General features: G+C 39.5%; 1 protein-coding gene across 1 annotated transcript in view; it reads left to right on the top strand.

The window, feature by feature from the left end:
* Positions 1–107: 107 nt before the first annotated feature.
* LOC145500682 (serine/threonine-protein kinase Nek1-like) overlaps positions 108–14,860 on the top strand; it is a 19,830-nt gene continuing 5,077 nt past the window's right edge. The window contains exons 1-12 of the mRNA XM_081480207.1: positions 108–380; positions 1,263–1,340; positions 2,300–2,387; positions 6,268–6,318; positions 8,060–8,095; positions 8,699–8,757; positions 9,523–9,575; positions 10,274–10,401; positions 10,889–10,990; positions 11,426–11,505; positions 11,914–12,006; positions 12,734–12,912. Coding sequence (XP_081336333.1) covers positions 298–380; positions 1,263–1,340; positions 2,300–2,387; positions 6,268–6,318; positions 8,060–8,095; positions 8,699–8,757; positions 9,523–9,575; positions 10,274–10,401; positions 10,889–10,990; positions 11,426–11,505; positions 11,914–12,006; positions 12,734–12,912 — 1,030 coding nt within the window. The 5' untranslated portion in view covers positions 108–297. The remainder of the gene's footprint in view (positions 381–1,262; positions 1,341–2,299; positions 2,388–6,267; positions 6,319–8,059; positions 8,096–8,698; positions 8,758–9,522; positions 9,576–10,273; positions 10,402–10,888; positions 10,991–11,425; positions 11,506–11,913; positions 12,007–12,733; positions 12,913–14,860) is intronic.

Here is a 14,860-nt window from a genome sequence, read left to right as displayed (position 1 = left end):
TACTTGGTGACCACGCTTTATGTGCTTAGATTGAGGCCTGGCTACTCAGCCCGTCGTTCGATTACATTGGAAACGAAAGTGGAACGGCAGGAATTCCAAGTAGTTCTATTCGCTTAGACAATGGAAATCCTACACAATCAGCGCAAGAATTCCGTCCTCAGCCTCTTTTTTCCGATCATACTTATCTTCCGCCCTAATATACCTCTCTAGATCACATAAGTTTTCAACAACACATGTGAAACCAAAGTCGTCATTTGCACCACAAAGTAAGCTTATAAAATTTGATTGAGCTAGGCGATGGAGAGATATGAAGTGGTAAGAACTCTTGGCAAAGGAGCTGGTGGAAAGGTCATTCTAGCATTCGAGAAAGGAAATGGAAGGTTCGTTGCGTAGTGTTTTGATAAGTTTTCATTACATTTTAACCCGCGTAGTTTGCATGGCTTAGTCATGTACATGTAGACTAATACTTAATAATGTTGCCTTAATATTTATTGTAAATAAGTTTTTAAGCCCATGTTTACAATTCATGTTTCGGTGAGTTCATGCAGAATCGGGTAGTCTAACTCAGTTTTTCTTAATATTTATGCATACTGATCGAACTACGATGGAGACGCTTTTGAGGGGATTCCCTTGGTTTAATTTAGCTTCTCTGCATGTAAATAATACTTGCAGTGCCAATTTCATACAATGCATGAGGCTAATTAAGAAGATTGTTATCACAGAGGTTTTTTAAATCTTTACGATAGTACTTATTTTCCTTTGAGATGAGTCATAAAGTCTCAAATGAGACTTTATGACTCATCTCAAAGGATTCCAAGATTTGGGGATGGAATCAAAAGTTTCCAAGACCCACAATGTTCCGGTTTTAATACCAGGTCACCAATCCTCCAACTGTTGTGTGAGTTACAGGACACTTAGTTTGCTGTCAATAAACTGAAGAGTTCATGGAATAAGACCCTAAGTGACATCTGATAGACTGCAAGATTCTCCTGGCAAATTGCTTTTCACTTCCTTGTACAGAAAAGGAGAATTTGACATGAGATCAAGAGTCACTTACATGTAGGGCTTTTTTCCATGCACCCCTTCCATTATGCCGTTAGTTAGAATTCATGTAGATGTTTGAGGTATGGTGCATATACAGTACATATACATATAGACAAGAATTCTTCAATGACTGAACTATTTTATTATCTATTTAATTATTCATTTATTTATAATCATTTATATTTATTTATTCATTTATTTATTTATTCATTTTACAGGCATGTTGCTATCAAGGAAATAATCTTAGATCCAAACAAAAAGAGCAGGACAAAAGAAGCTGTTGTAAAGGAAGCAAGGTACAAGTCAGACCGTACCATGTAACTGTCAGAGGTTTAATTATAGGCAGGACATTATCCACTAAAAAATCTCAGGGGTCAAGTTTTTTTATACCATTGGCTGAATTTATACTAGAGACGAATTTTCCATCTAGAAGGATTATCCGTCAGATGGATAATTCGTCTAAGTATAAATCTGAAGATGGATTTAGACAAATAGTTTGTCTACATATATGTTACGTGTTACGTGTGTTACATGATGAGTGTTTTGGTGTCAAGCCGAGTGGAAGCTTGGCGAGAGATCAAAAACAATATAGCAGCACTCGTAGCGTTGCTGACAAACAAATGGCAAAGAAGAGCATTAGACATGGGGGTGGGAGGACAGCCTTCAAAACTGGTCGGAGTTGCAGTTCAAGAAAAGAATTCGAGTTAATCGAGACACATTTCATTTCATTCTTGGAGAAATTGAAGATTTAATATAGAAACCAATCCCTCTCATGTGGAAACTTTGTCAAACAAACCTTCTACGTTTCCGTCTAGATACAAATGTAGAGACGGATCATCCGTCTAAGACGATTTATCCGTCTGTTAGCACGTCTTCAAGACATGCTAACAGGCGAATCAGCCTCAGACGAATTTTGCTCCATAATTCGTCTTCGTACCAAATTTATACTTCAACGAATTATCCGTCTCAGATGGATAATTTGTCTCTGGTATAAATTGGGCCATTATCTTGTTCATAAATGTTGCGTATTGTTGTGGCAGAGTTTACATGTAATTTGGACCTGTAGCTGTACAGTGCAATATTGTGGACAGGGTACATGCATATCAATTGTTTTGTCCTCCTGTTCAGCGGACATGTTCATGCATATATTGAAACTGTAATTAAATACCTCCTTTTAACAGTATGTACAAACATGCACTGAATAGTGAATATTTGTTATAAGACAGTAATTACATGTACGTTTTTGAAATTGCAGCATATTAGCTCATTTAAAACATCCTCATGTTGTTTCACTACAAGAATCATTTTTTGATTCATCAGAGGAGCTACTTTTCATTGTACAGGTGAGAAATTGATGAAAATTAATATGTAATATATATACCAGCTACATTGGTCAGTGATCTATGGCTTAATTGAATTTTCTAATTAAAAATAAATGGACACACATCCTACTGTCTGGACACTCCCCTGATACAACAATTGCATCAGGGGAGTGTATAGTGAAAATAATTTTATTAGGTATCAACCTTAATGTGATTTTTGTTTTAAATCTATCTTTTCTTTACCAACTGGCATTTTTATTTTCACGTATATGTTGTGCATAATAAAGTGTATTATTGTTTGTCTCACGATGTAGTCACTTGAGATGTAGATCGCGACGTTTCGACTGCTTACTGCTAGTCTTCTTCAGGCGATAACGTCGACTGATTGCACGGTATCATTTATATCACAAAGGTCGGCTGGGATTGGTGCATTTCGATCCTCCTATTGTTCCATTATTCCGGCGAGTAGCTGTTCCCTCAGTGGTCCGCTGTTGTACCGTTCTCCTGTTGTTGTGTTTCTTGATCATGGGTATCCATGCTTCAGGAATTTCAATTCCACTATCCCTGTTGATGTTGTTAGGGTGAAGTCTTATGTGAATAGCTTCCTTGACCCTACGTGTGTACCAGTGAGGATCTCGATCAATAAACTTGACCTCATTCCAGATAGGATAGTGGCCGGTCTCGTGGGTGTGTTCAGAAACGGCGGAGGTCTGGGTTCGGGCGAGTCGTATATCCCTGTTGTGTTCTTTGATCCTCTCCTGCATAGATCTCCCTGTTTCCCCGATGTAGACTTTGCCGCACTCACAGGGAATCCTGTAGACAACACCATCTTGTTTAGCCGGGTTGACGGTGTCCTTTGGTCGCACTAAGTGTGACCGAAGTGTCGTGTCGGACTTAAAGACGGTGCGAATGCCTTGTTGTTCTAGGCAGCGGCGGAGAGACATAAGGTAAAACGGCGGTGGATTTAAATTCCGCGACAGGCTCTCTTCTTGGGGTTGTTCGTGCCTTTGTGATCTTCTGAACAAAAGAGGAGGGATATCCGTTAGAAACAAGTGCAGATGACAGATGTTTCTTCTCTCCAGCGATTACTGATGGTTTGGTGACGATACGTTTAGCCCGGTCGTACAGACACTTCACAATACCGCGCTTTACTGAACGAGGGTGGTGTGAATCATATGCTAGGTACTGATCAGTATGTGTTGGTTTCCTGTAGACACTGGTGGTAAGGCGGCCATCAGGTTCTCTGTAAACTGACGTGTCGAGAAAGGCAATCTTGTTGTTGTTCTCGATCTCCGTGGTGAAACGGATTGATGGTTGTTGACTGTTCAGGTGTTTCAGGAAGACGTCAACTCTATCCCGATCCAGGATGGTGAAAGTATCATCTACGTAGCGTTTCCAGATCTTAGGCTTGCAAGGTGCAGACTCTATTGCTTGTTCTTCAAATATCTCCATGTAGAGATTAGCAATAACCGCGGATACAGGGCTCCCCATGGCTGTGCCGTCTCGTTGTTCGTAAATCGATCCGTTGTACTGGAAGTACATAGATCTTAATACGAAATTCAAGAGGTCCACGATTTGAACTGGTGTAAGTGTCGTGCGGTCAGCCAGGCCTGCGTCGTTCTCCATTTTTTGTAGCGTGGCTTGTACGGCGCCCTCGATCGGTACGTTGGTAAACAGTGACTCTATGTCGAAAGACACCATGATCTCGTGGTCCTGGATCTCTTCACTGGCGATGGTGGAGGCGAAGTCAGTTGAGTTCTTCACTGTGAAGTTCGAGTTACCTGCAAGAGGAGATAATACATTAGCCAAGAAAGCAGACAGGTCGTATGCAAAGGTGTTGACACACGACACAATTGGCCTAAGCAGTGTGTCGGCCTTGTGGATCTTTGGCAAACCATAGATCCTAGGTGGTTGTTTGTGTCGAGGTCTGATCTTATTATAAACCGCCTCTGATATGTGTCCACTCCGTTTCAGGGTTAGCAGCTTCTCAGATAGCTTCCGGGTCTAGCGGTCTGTCGGATCTTTGTTGAGCAGCTGGTACGGTCCGGAATCAATTAGCGCTGACATTTTTGCGTGGTATGTGTCAGCGTCCAGGATTACGCTAGCGCGTCCTTTGTCGGCCGGAAGGACCATGATTGAGTTGTCCTCTTTTAAGCTTTTAAGAGCCTCCTGCTGTTCCTTCGTGATGTTGGGCGTGGGTGGTTGTGCCTGTTGAAGGATGGTGTTGACGGATCTCCTGACTGTGTCTGCTCGCTCCGCATCTAGTAGCCTGACTGCTGACTCAATTTTGGCGATGATCTCGGTGGCTGGGATGCTCGTAGGAGTCATGGCGAAATTTAGACCTTTCTTCAGTAGGGACGCCTCAGCCTCGTTAAGGGTCCTGGATGACAAGTTGATAACCCACTTTGTTTTGTCGACAAAAGTTGTAGGAGAAACAGAAGACTGTTTCTCTCGCAAAAGTTTCTCAAACTTGCGCTGTTGACGGTCTTTGGTGGTATTAAAGACTCGCTGGGTAGTGGATTTAACCTTGTCGAGTACCTCTGCAGCGTCATCCGCAGAAAGAGCAGATGTTATGCTCTGTGCTGTTGATTCGGCTTCTTTCTTCGTATCTGCCTTGGCTCTCTGTGTCAGTCTGATTCTTTCCCTCAGGAATCTCATGGATGCTAGTTCAGCGACTCTGCGTGCGCCTCTGGTGGGAACTGGCGGCCGAACTTGCAGATCTCTTGGAACAATGTGGTTCTTAATACACCTTGTGAGAAAGATGAGATGGTTGGTATAGCGTGCGAGCTTGCGAGAGCAACGCTCATGTCGACGAATCAACCTTAGGGCTGTGCGCCCATATTTCTGGTCAATGTCGAGGAAAACGTTGTTGTTATTCATCCTGGTAGATGCAATAATAAAGTGTATTATCGTTTGTCTCACGATGTAGTCACTTGAGATGTAGATCGCGACGTTTCGACTACTTACTGCTAGTCTTCTTCAGGCGATAAGGTCGACTGATTGCACGGTATCATTTATATCACAAAGGTCGGCTGGGATTGATGCATTTCGATCCTCCTATTGTTCCATTATTCCGGCGAGTAGCTGTTCCCTCAGTGGTCCGCTGTTGTACCATTCTGCTGTTGTTGTGTTTCTTGATCATGGGTATCCATGCTTCAGGAATTTCAATTCCACTATCCCTGTTGATGTTGTTAGGGTGAAGTCTTATGTGAATAGCTTCCTTGACCCTACGTGTGTACCAGTGAGGATCTCGATCAATAAACTTGACCTCATTCCAGATAGGATAGTGGCCGGTCTCGTGGGTGTGTTCAGAAACGGCGGAGGTCTGGGTTCGGGCGAGTCGTATATCCCTGTTGTGTTCTTTGATCCTCTCCTGCATAGATCTCCCTGTTTCCCCGATGTAGACTTTGCCGCACTCACAGGGAATCCTGTAGACAACACCATCTTGTTTAGCCGGGTTGACGGTGTCCTTTGGTCGCACTAAGTGTGACTGAAGTGTCGTGTCGGACTTAAAGACGGTGCGAATGCCTTGTTCAACAACCTTTTCCTCGACATATGTTGTGCATGTAGGCAATTTGCTGGTACTCACTTGCACAACAGGGTTGAGAGAACGGGTACATTCTTTTATTACTGTAAGCAAGTAATGCAGAAGAACTTTACTTAATATTAGGTCCAGTAGCTAATGCAAGGGTACTAAAAAAACTATGTGTATGTATCACCCTGGCTTGGTGCTTAACAGAATCATGTTAATTTGATCAGACAAATGATCAAAGATCAAGATCACACAATATGGAGAGACCAAGCTTGGAATTTATGTACCTTTATTTGAATAGAATTTAGATAATTAGAAAAAAATGTAGTATTTATCAGTTGAAGATTTTTGTCATATAATGGTTTGAAGGATTTCTGTGATGGAGGAACTCTACAAGATCGGATTGTTAATGCAAGGGAGGTTGGTATATACGTGTATACAAATCGAATGTAGTAAATTTACAAAAGCTAGCTCTTGGAGGTACAGGTTATAGTCTTATGGATCATCATGACAGTCCATTGTAATTACATACATACATACATACAGTACATACAAACTTTATTGAAGCTCCCTAAGTGTGTTTTTCAGCTACAATAGAGACAAAAAATACAAATTGAAAAACTATAAAAATACAAATTGAAATTCTATAGTAGCAATAAATACAGGTGATGGACAAAACACTGACCCCTAGTCCATGGACTATCCTAATGGACTACCCTAATGGACTACCCAAATGGACTACCTTAAAATGGACTACCCCTAAAAAAATACTATTTCAGATGAGAGGTATGTTAAGAAGCTGCGATTATGTACTTACACTGCACGGAGGATTTGTCCAAGTGTACTGTTTCAAAATTGGTCCATACTCCAGTAACAAAGGAGGAGGAGGCTTCGATAGGCTTCCATATACTGAGTCTCGCAAAACCACAAAAATTTCCACATAATTATAGTCCAGGCCAGCCAAGAATACTACTGCTTCCACTCCACTCTGAATTTTTGTAGCGTAGTCGTTGCAATTTCTTGCTGTCCCATAGCTTTATCCTCATTCCCATTTCTATTTCATTTTGATACATGCAGGAGAAAACAAGAAGACTAGCTGCTTCTGTGCCATAATTTTCGGCACAAAACAAGCAAAACAAATCATGAGTAACATCCTGAAGATCATTTCGTCTGTTCGAGAAAGCCTGCATGAGCTACTGAATCACATGGGGGCAAGATTGAGTTGTCCACAGAATATTTGATTTGATTTGAGTCCACGCTTTTTGTGTACAGCAGTTGTTTTATTCAGTATAGTTATTCAAAATGGCGACCGAAGGCGATGCGGAATGAAAAGAAAAGCATCCTCTGTGCAGTGTAAGTATATAATCGCAGCTTCTTTACATACATCTCATCTGAAATAGTATTTTTTTAGGGGTAGTCCATTTTAGGGTAGTCCATTGGGGTAGTCCATTGGGGTAGTCCATTGGGGTAGTCCATGGACTAGGGGTCAGTGTTTTGTCCATCACCATAAATACATCAAAGGTAGAAATGCTACTTTCCCTATATTGAAGATTCAAAGATACAATACAATGATTGACAGAAGATGAATTGTTTATTTAACCCTAATCAACTACTGTATGTATATGTAGAAGGAATTAGTGATTTGTTTTCATTTTGAGCAGCAGATAGATAGAAATTTGATATATCTTAGAACTCTCATTTCTATTTTGTACTCTTTACCTTCCTTAATTTGCTTTAAAGTGTATATGGCTGATTTTTTTACATGCTTGATGGAATCTGCAAAAGATCGAAAAAAAAAAAAAAGATATTCATTTAATAAATGTCGCTTCTTCACCTTCACCTGAAAACACAAAGCTACGGTGTGGTATAGTGAAGAAAAAAATAATGTCCTCTTTTTTCAATTTCCATTACCATCAGATCTTGAGTAGATAATCCATCAAACAAAATTATAAAAAAATATCTTTCTTCAGAGATATTAACAGTACTTAAAACTCTTTCAGTTTTTAAATATTATGTTTTCTTGTCTGTTGTAGTTTCAATACCACTGGACTACATTATTTTATGATATGGCATATTGTTTAATAAGTATATTTATTTACGATACATTTTTAAAGATAATATTTATATAATTATATATATTTTATGTCATGCCCTCTTTCAGAAAAATTCTCCATTCTCAGAAGAACAAATTATGCAAGTAAGTAAACATGTTACTTACAGTTTGCCAGTTTCTGTGAATGGCACAAGATCTTTCATTTGAAGGACTAATGTGCCCTTACACTGTAGATAGATGACAAGTCCTTTTGTGATGTTTGAACCACTTGAACTGCTTGGAAGTGCACTTGAGACATGGGCCGCATAATATTTTATTATAATTATTATTTTATGTTTTAACCAGTGAGAGTACAGTTAACAGGTACGAGTAAATTTTAAACCCGGTATGTTATTGTTTTGTTATTATCTTTAGAGTGTTTTAATTATTACCCTAAGCATATAAAATCCAACTGGCAAATGTTTCGTGCATCTTACAGCCAATGTTATCACAGCTAAACTGACCAATCAGCTTCAACCAACAAGACTTACAACACTATTGACTGACAAACACTTTTCTTTTGATTGCTGATGACTTTCATTCTGATTGTCAAAACAGCAGTCCCTAATTGAATTGTAACGGTTCAGTTCACTCAATATGATGACTGACATAGTCTCTTCTCAAGTACTACGACATCTACATTATTTTATATTGTAATTATTTCAGTTGAAGGCTAATTATGACAACCTTTTAAATACCTCTCAACAGTGGTTTATTCAGATGACTATGGCTCTGCATCATATTCACTCCAAGAAAGTTCTTCATAGGTACTGTATGAGCTACTGAGTTCAACCTTCAAGTTTATTTTTTAGTCAGTGTTTCCTGTCCGTGCTGTGCAGAATCATTTTCAGTGATCTCTTTTATTAGTACCTCTACAGTCTCAAGTCACTTAAAACGTAATATTAATTTTATTTTAATAATTCAAGAAATCCAACAAAAAGGTTTATATGAACTGTCATGTTTTCGAAGTAATCTCCGAAAAGTAGAGGGCCTCCCACAGGTTTTTGGGACTGAAGGAGGGAACGTGATTATTTTATTTCAAGGAACAGGGGATAGTTTTGGGAGATCTGAGGGAACAGGGTATAATATCTACAATTTAACCGAACTTTGACAAAAAAAAAAGTTTAGGGAACAATGGATTTTATTAGTAGGGAATCAAAGAAGGGAAATAAAATGAAGTTTTTAAGGGATCAAGGGAACATGCAACCCCCCCCCCCCTTAAAAGGCCCTCCAAGGAAGTCATCTTTTAACTGTGTCCATCTGCCAATATATTTGATACCTGCTTTTGAGTATTTACACTACAAAAGACATAATACATGTACATCTATAATAACTACATGTAAGTTTCCTTTGATTTAGTTAATTTTTCACAATATCACATGAGAACTGAGCAACAGTTGCAGGTGGAGTAATTCCATTCTCTCTGAGCTTCTTTGGTGTCATACTGACTTTCAATTGGCATTTCTTTAAAGCACGGTGGGTCTATTTTTTGAATTAACATTAACCTTTAATTAACTGGGTTTTTTTTTCAGAGATTTAAAATCACAGAATGTGTTCTTGACCAAGAAAGGTGTCATCAAAATAGGTATAAATGTATGCATCATTTCGCTAGCCTCAGTATTGCTGGAGAAAATGAGGAACAGGTTTGCAGGGAAGGCAAAAACTGTGAGGAAGAAGAGGAAATATTCCCCCACCATCTCCTTCCATCCCCGCTCTCCCGCCTACTTTTCCTCCCCTCTCCCCTGTTTTAGGCCTGCCATCTACATGTAGGTTATGCATCACTATGGGTAAGCTAAATAGCACTTCAGTTAGCCTAAATAGCACTCGGGTTAGCCTAAATATCACTGACTTGAAGGTGGTTAGCTTTCAATAATAAAATGGGTTAACTGTGTCCCACATTTTTAAGAGTCATTTCATCATTTTGCCATTATTCATCTTTTAAACATGCCCTTGGGTGGATATGTAGTAATTTCAACACAGAAAGAAAACAAGTAAAATTCATTATCTTTGAGAGCCCTGCACTTTGCCATATTAAAACAATAAATATAGCTCTTGCAAATCTAGCTCACACAACTGATGAACTGTACCACTATCCCTATTTTTTTCTTTGGGAAGTTTGTTTGTCTTGAGTTATGCATGCATTGTGAGATCATATAATTTGTGGTACATGTGACGTCTCCAGTTTCAGGAAAAAAAAAATAAACAAAAAAACTTTTGGCTGAATGAGAATTTCCATGGTGCATCTTAAACTTAAAAAAGGACGGGTTCTTTTGTTATTGCCAGGTGATTTTGGAATTGCACGAATGATGGAAAACACATTTGACATGGCTCAGACTTGTTGTGGTACACCGTGTTATCTTAGTCCAGAATTATGTCAAGATATGCCATACAGCTCTAAAGCTGATGTCTGGGTAAGCTTGTGTGGACATGATTGCCCTTCAAAGGGTATTGCTTACAGCTGTATGTTGCGTTCTTTCCCTGAAAATCCCCGAAAACCTGTATTACAAACATGTACAGAACGATAGGAAAATTTCGTTTAGAATGAAATCTTTTTTGAATTTACAGAAGTGAATTTTCAAAACGTGTAGCGTTTTTTGAACGAGATTTCACAAGGTAACGCGAATTTTCGTTGCAAAGGTTTACGAGCCCTTCGCATAAGTAGAAACAATGAGTTGCCGAATTTTTGAAGAAAGTTCTTCGAAGTTTTGTTTTCGACGAAATTTCCTTTATTTTCGTTAAAAATACCGAATTTCGCGAATTTCGTTTGCATTTCATTTGCACAATACTTTATACATGTAGATCGCAAAGCTGACTTACATGTAGTATACTGTAACGCCTTTATAAGTTAATCGGGTTTCAATTATTAATAAATATTTTATTCCTTTTTGTCCATGTTAGGCTCTTGGTTGTCTTCTGTTTGAGATGTGTGCATTACGTTACGCTTTTGACGCATCGAACTTTGTCAGTTTATTTTACAAGATCGTCAAAGTAGATCATGGGGTGAGTCTTGTACTAATTGTTATATGAGAAGGGTAGGGTGGGGATCATTATTGTTATTTGTAAGGGTGGGATGAGTTTTGCAAATCTACCAAAATGGAAAAAAAAAAAATTGCCGTTCTCTCCTTCGATAACACCCCTAGGATTCTGTCTCCAGAGATTCATTCCGAAAAAGTCCGTGTTGATGAGGCTTAGCTTTAGATTAAGCCTCCCACCCGGACGCTTTATGGGCTCCTCGCGTTATCTTCTTACGAAGGAGGAAGATTGCTGACGAGGCTATTAGCTTGACACAGATTTATGAAGTTTCTAATATAGTGAGCGAGTCATCAGGATAAAGGAACGAGTAGTGTAAATGTAAATATTGGATCAACGAACGTTTCTTACGTAAAGGCCTCCATTTAAACTTACTAATGTTCCATTTTTTCCCTCTGCGTCCAGGAGGTCCCACCACAGTATTCATCCTCTTTAGGGGCGCTTATCAAACAGCTCCTATCCAAGTCCCCGGATGACAGACCATCGTAAGCGGCAGTTCTTTCTTCTCACTCCTTGTCCATGTTTGTCAGCACATTGCCGTAGTGTTAAATCAAGCGCCCGATAATTACTTTTAAGATAGCAATAAGAAAGAAGTTATAGCTTTTTACGTTATCATGTTACGTCATGCAGAAAATTATTCTGGGTAAAGCAGAAAATCGCCAGTCGCTAAATGGCCCTGTGGACTTTCGCACCATCTCATACCAATCTCGTACATCTCTATTGTTCGATCTTCTGCCAAGGCTAATTATTGCCACCCATATCGTACCTTTGCCTGGGCAGTAAGGTGCTGTACATGCACAGTGAGAATGATTAACTATGTAGTCTGTTTGTAATAGTGTACTAGTGATTTAAGACTGCATGTTTACAAAGAAATTTTAAACTTTCTTTTTCAGAGCTGGGACCGTGCTTAACCTTCCCTTTGTACAAGAACATCTTGCTATTTTCATCAAAGAAAAAGAGAACCTCCAAGAAGCGTTACATGCAAAGTTAGTAGACTCAGTGGTTTAGTAACTTAATGGACAGGAGCGAACCGACGACCATTGACAAACGTTACACGAGTCTTACAGTCAATACCATCACACGGCTAAAGGGTTCCAACAGACCATACTTACGACACCATGCATTGACATACACCTTGAATAATAAAATGACTTTCGTTCACATTGGCGAAACGTCAGTCACCAACAACAGCTCTTTTTCCCGGGGGATGGGAGGGGGGAGGCTCTCAGATTACAGGGACGGGGGTCCTTGTCGTACCTTTTAGGGTTAAAAATTAAAGTGGGTTAATGTTACCTCTTAGGGTGTGCAGCATAAAAAGGTCCATAGCGGGGGGTCCATAGCGGGAGCTTTAGCGGTACGTTTTAGGGGACTGAGCTAAAAAAAGTCAGTGTCAGTTCAGGAATTGTTTTAGAATTGGTACCTCCTAGGGGTGGAAAAATTTCAAGCGATGCCCACAAAACAGATCTTGGTACCCCTTAGGGGCTCTTTTAAACATTTCCGACGGGCCCACCCGTCCTTTTCATATAGGAGTCCCCCCCTCGGGTTCTTTTTCCGCACTACCTTCGCCCAGACAATCACACAAGACGAATACTGATACTGCTGGGTTCAAATCATTCAGAACTGTCGGTTTACAAATATGCAAAATATAAGAATATTGTTACGGTTATATCTGGACTAGAAATTAGAAATTTCTTTAAAATATCTCTCTCCTAGACAGCTACTGAAGACGGCGGCCGGAAATAGAAATAAGTCTCCCAGCGTGCCTCAACGACCCTCTTCAGCTGAAGGGATGAAATCCCCGGATGCGAATGGTAAAGTGACGAAAGCAAGGTGCAAGTCAGCTCAGCCAATGAACAGAGCGCATCAACAAATCCCCTCAGAAGAAAAGAAAGGTTTGACGCTTGCTTTATGTTATGTCGGCATCGTCACATTATGACTTACAATTTATTTAATTCATGGACTTTAGTACTTGTTGGCCTAAATCGAGGAATTTGGTGTTATCATTAAACATCAGATCACAAACTTGGTGAGCGTATGTTATCGTGGCTTACAATGGACAGATCACAAATGATCTTCCACAACAGAAGCAACATTTTTTTTTCCATTTATCTCAGAATTATAGATTTCCAAATGACTATTTCATCCATGGCTGTCTCTCGCTATCAGTTTTACTCTAATGTACTAATTAATTATTCGACTACCGTTCAACTACTGAAGGATGGAAAGAAAAATTCTTTAGACCAAGTTTGAATCAGCTACCCGAGGAGGGTAGCCAGATACTTTGATTGCTTCTTAGCAACTGCGGTATCGAAATGTTACACAAACATACACGTGTAAGATATATGTATTGAATCTTTAACTATTAAATAAAATTGTAGTTTAACAGCTAATTATACGGAGATACTTTCAGTTCCACGAACTCTTATAATCATAGCATGTAATTACAGACCATGTATGGGTGCGCCATTACAGATAATCTATCGGCGCGTGTCGCGGGTCGCGGGTCGCGGGTAAATTGTCGCGGGTCCGAAAATTGAACTTTTATTGTTTCCTAGTTTTCTAAAAACAATAGCAATAACGATAGCTTTAAAATTAGCGGATAATAAATTTTGAAATTTTAGTTTACCATTATTTGCAAGAAGTAGGGAGCAAAACAGACATCAAAGTCTCAAAATTCAAACACGTCCCTTCAGCTAGACAAACAACGAACCCACGAAGTTCAAACGCATCGATCCCTAAAATTTGTAATCAGTTTACAGTGTTACAAAGGCAAACCATTATCTTTCAAAGCTACTATTGTGACGTCACTAATTCATCTGCCCGCTCTGATTCTATCCGGTGGTTTTAAATTAGTCCAATGCGGAATATTGTTTACGCATTGTTGTTTCGGACAAAAATTAAACATTGTTTCTGTAACGAAATTCTGTTCATAAGGGACATAAAAAGCCCTTTAACGTTGAGGGTTAATTCATCTTCATTTTGTATTCTTCTACAAGCCCAACATCTTGGTGCTGGTCCTCTTTTCTTTTTCTTGAATTCTAGAGTCCAGACTTGTTGGTTTTACTACAAGGGTCATTTGAAAGAAGTTCCTGTATTACTTCTTTTCTAGTTTTGTTGGTGCCCTTTTTATACATCAGGTTTTGCGGAATGACTGAGTAGGAATTTCCAACAACTGACAAGGCATCGTTATCAGTTAAAAACAGTTGATGCAACAGATTACTATTCTCCGGCAGTCGACATATGTTAAGTAATGTCCATATTATATGTTTACATAATTCTTTTCCAGAATTCTTCACGAAATCTGCACTACCACAAGAGGGACTTTTTCCTATTTTCACTTTATGATTAGAATTTTTTCTTAGCTCTACTACGATGTAGGCTCTTTGATGGGCTGTGGAGAAGTCCATTGATTTTATCTTGAGCTCTTCCTTCTCTCGTTTTGCCGTTTGTACCTTATCGATAAAGGTTTTATTACCAGTAGGTCGGTGTTGTCCTTCTCGTGTTCCGGCAGACTTTGTCGTTTGACTGACACTAGCAATGTGGCGATCGTAGGGATTGGGGTTTTCAGGCGTATCATATTCTTGAGAAGCTGATATATTGTCTTCGTCACAAAGATCCTCTCTGATCAGGTCCTTTCCGAGCCGTTGAGCCCTACGGATCTGAACTCTTGTGGCTTTATTTTGTTTTTCTTGAAGAGATGGGCCTGTTCCACCCTTCCCTGTACCATCTTGGAATGCTTTATATGCCGCTTCAAGTTGAATACTGTCACGAGATTCAAATTATGTCATTCGCGATTTAGTCTCAGATATTCGTGGTGGTTTCTTTTTTATCATATGACGA

The sequence above is a fragment of the Orbicella franksi genome, chromosome 10 (genome assembly GCF_964199315.1).
Source record: "Orbicella franksi chromosome 10, jaOrbFran1.1, whole genome shotgun sequence".
Classification (NCBI taxonomy): Eukaryota; Metazoa; Cnidaria; class Anthozoa; order Scleractinia; family Merulinidae; genus Orbicella; species Orbicella franksi.
This window is presented reverse-complemented; position numbering and strand designations above follow the sequence as displayed.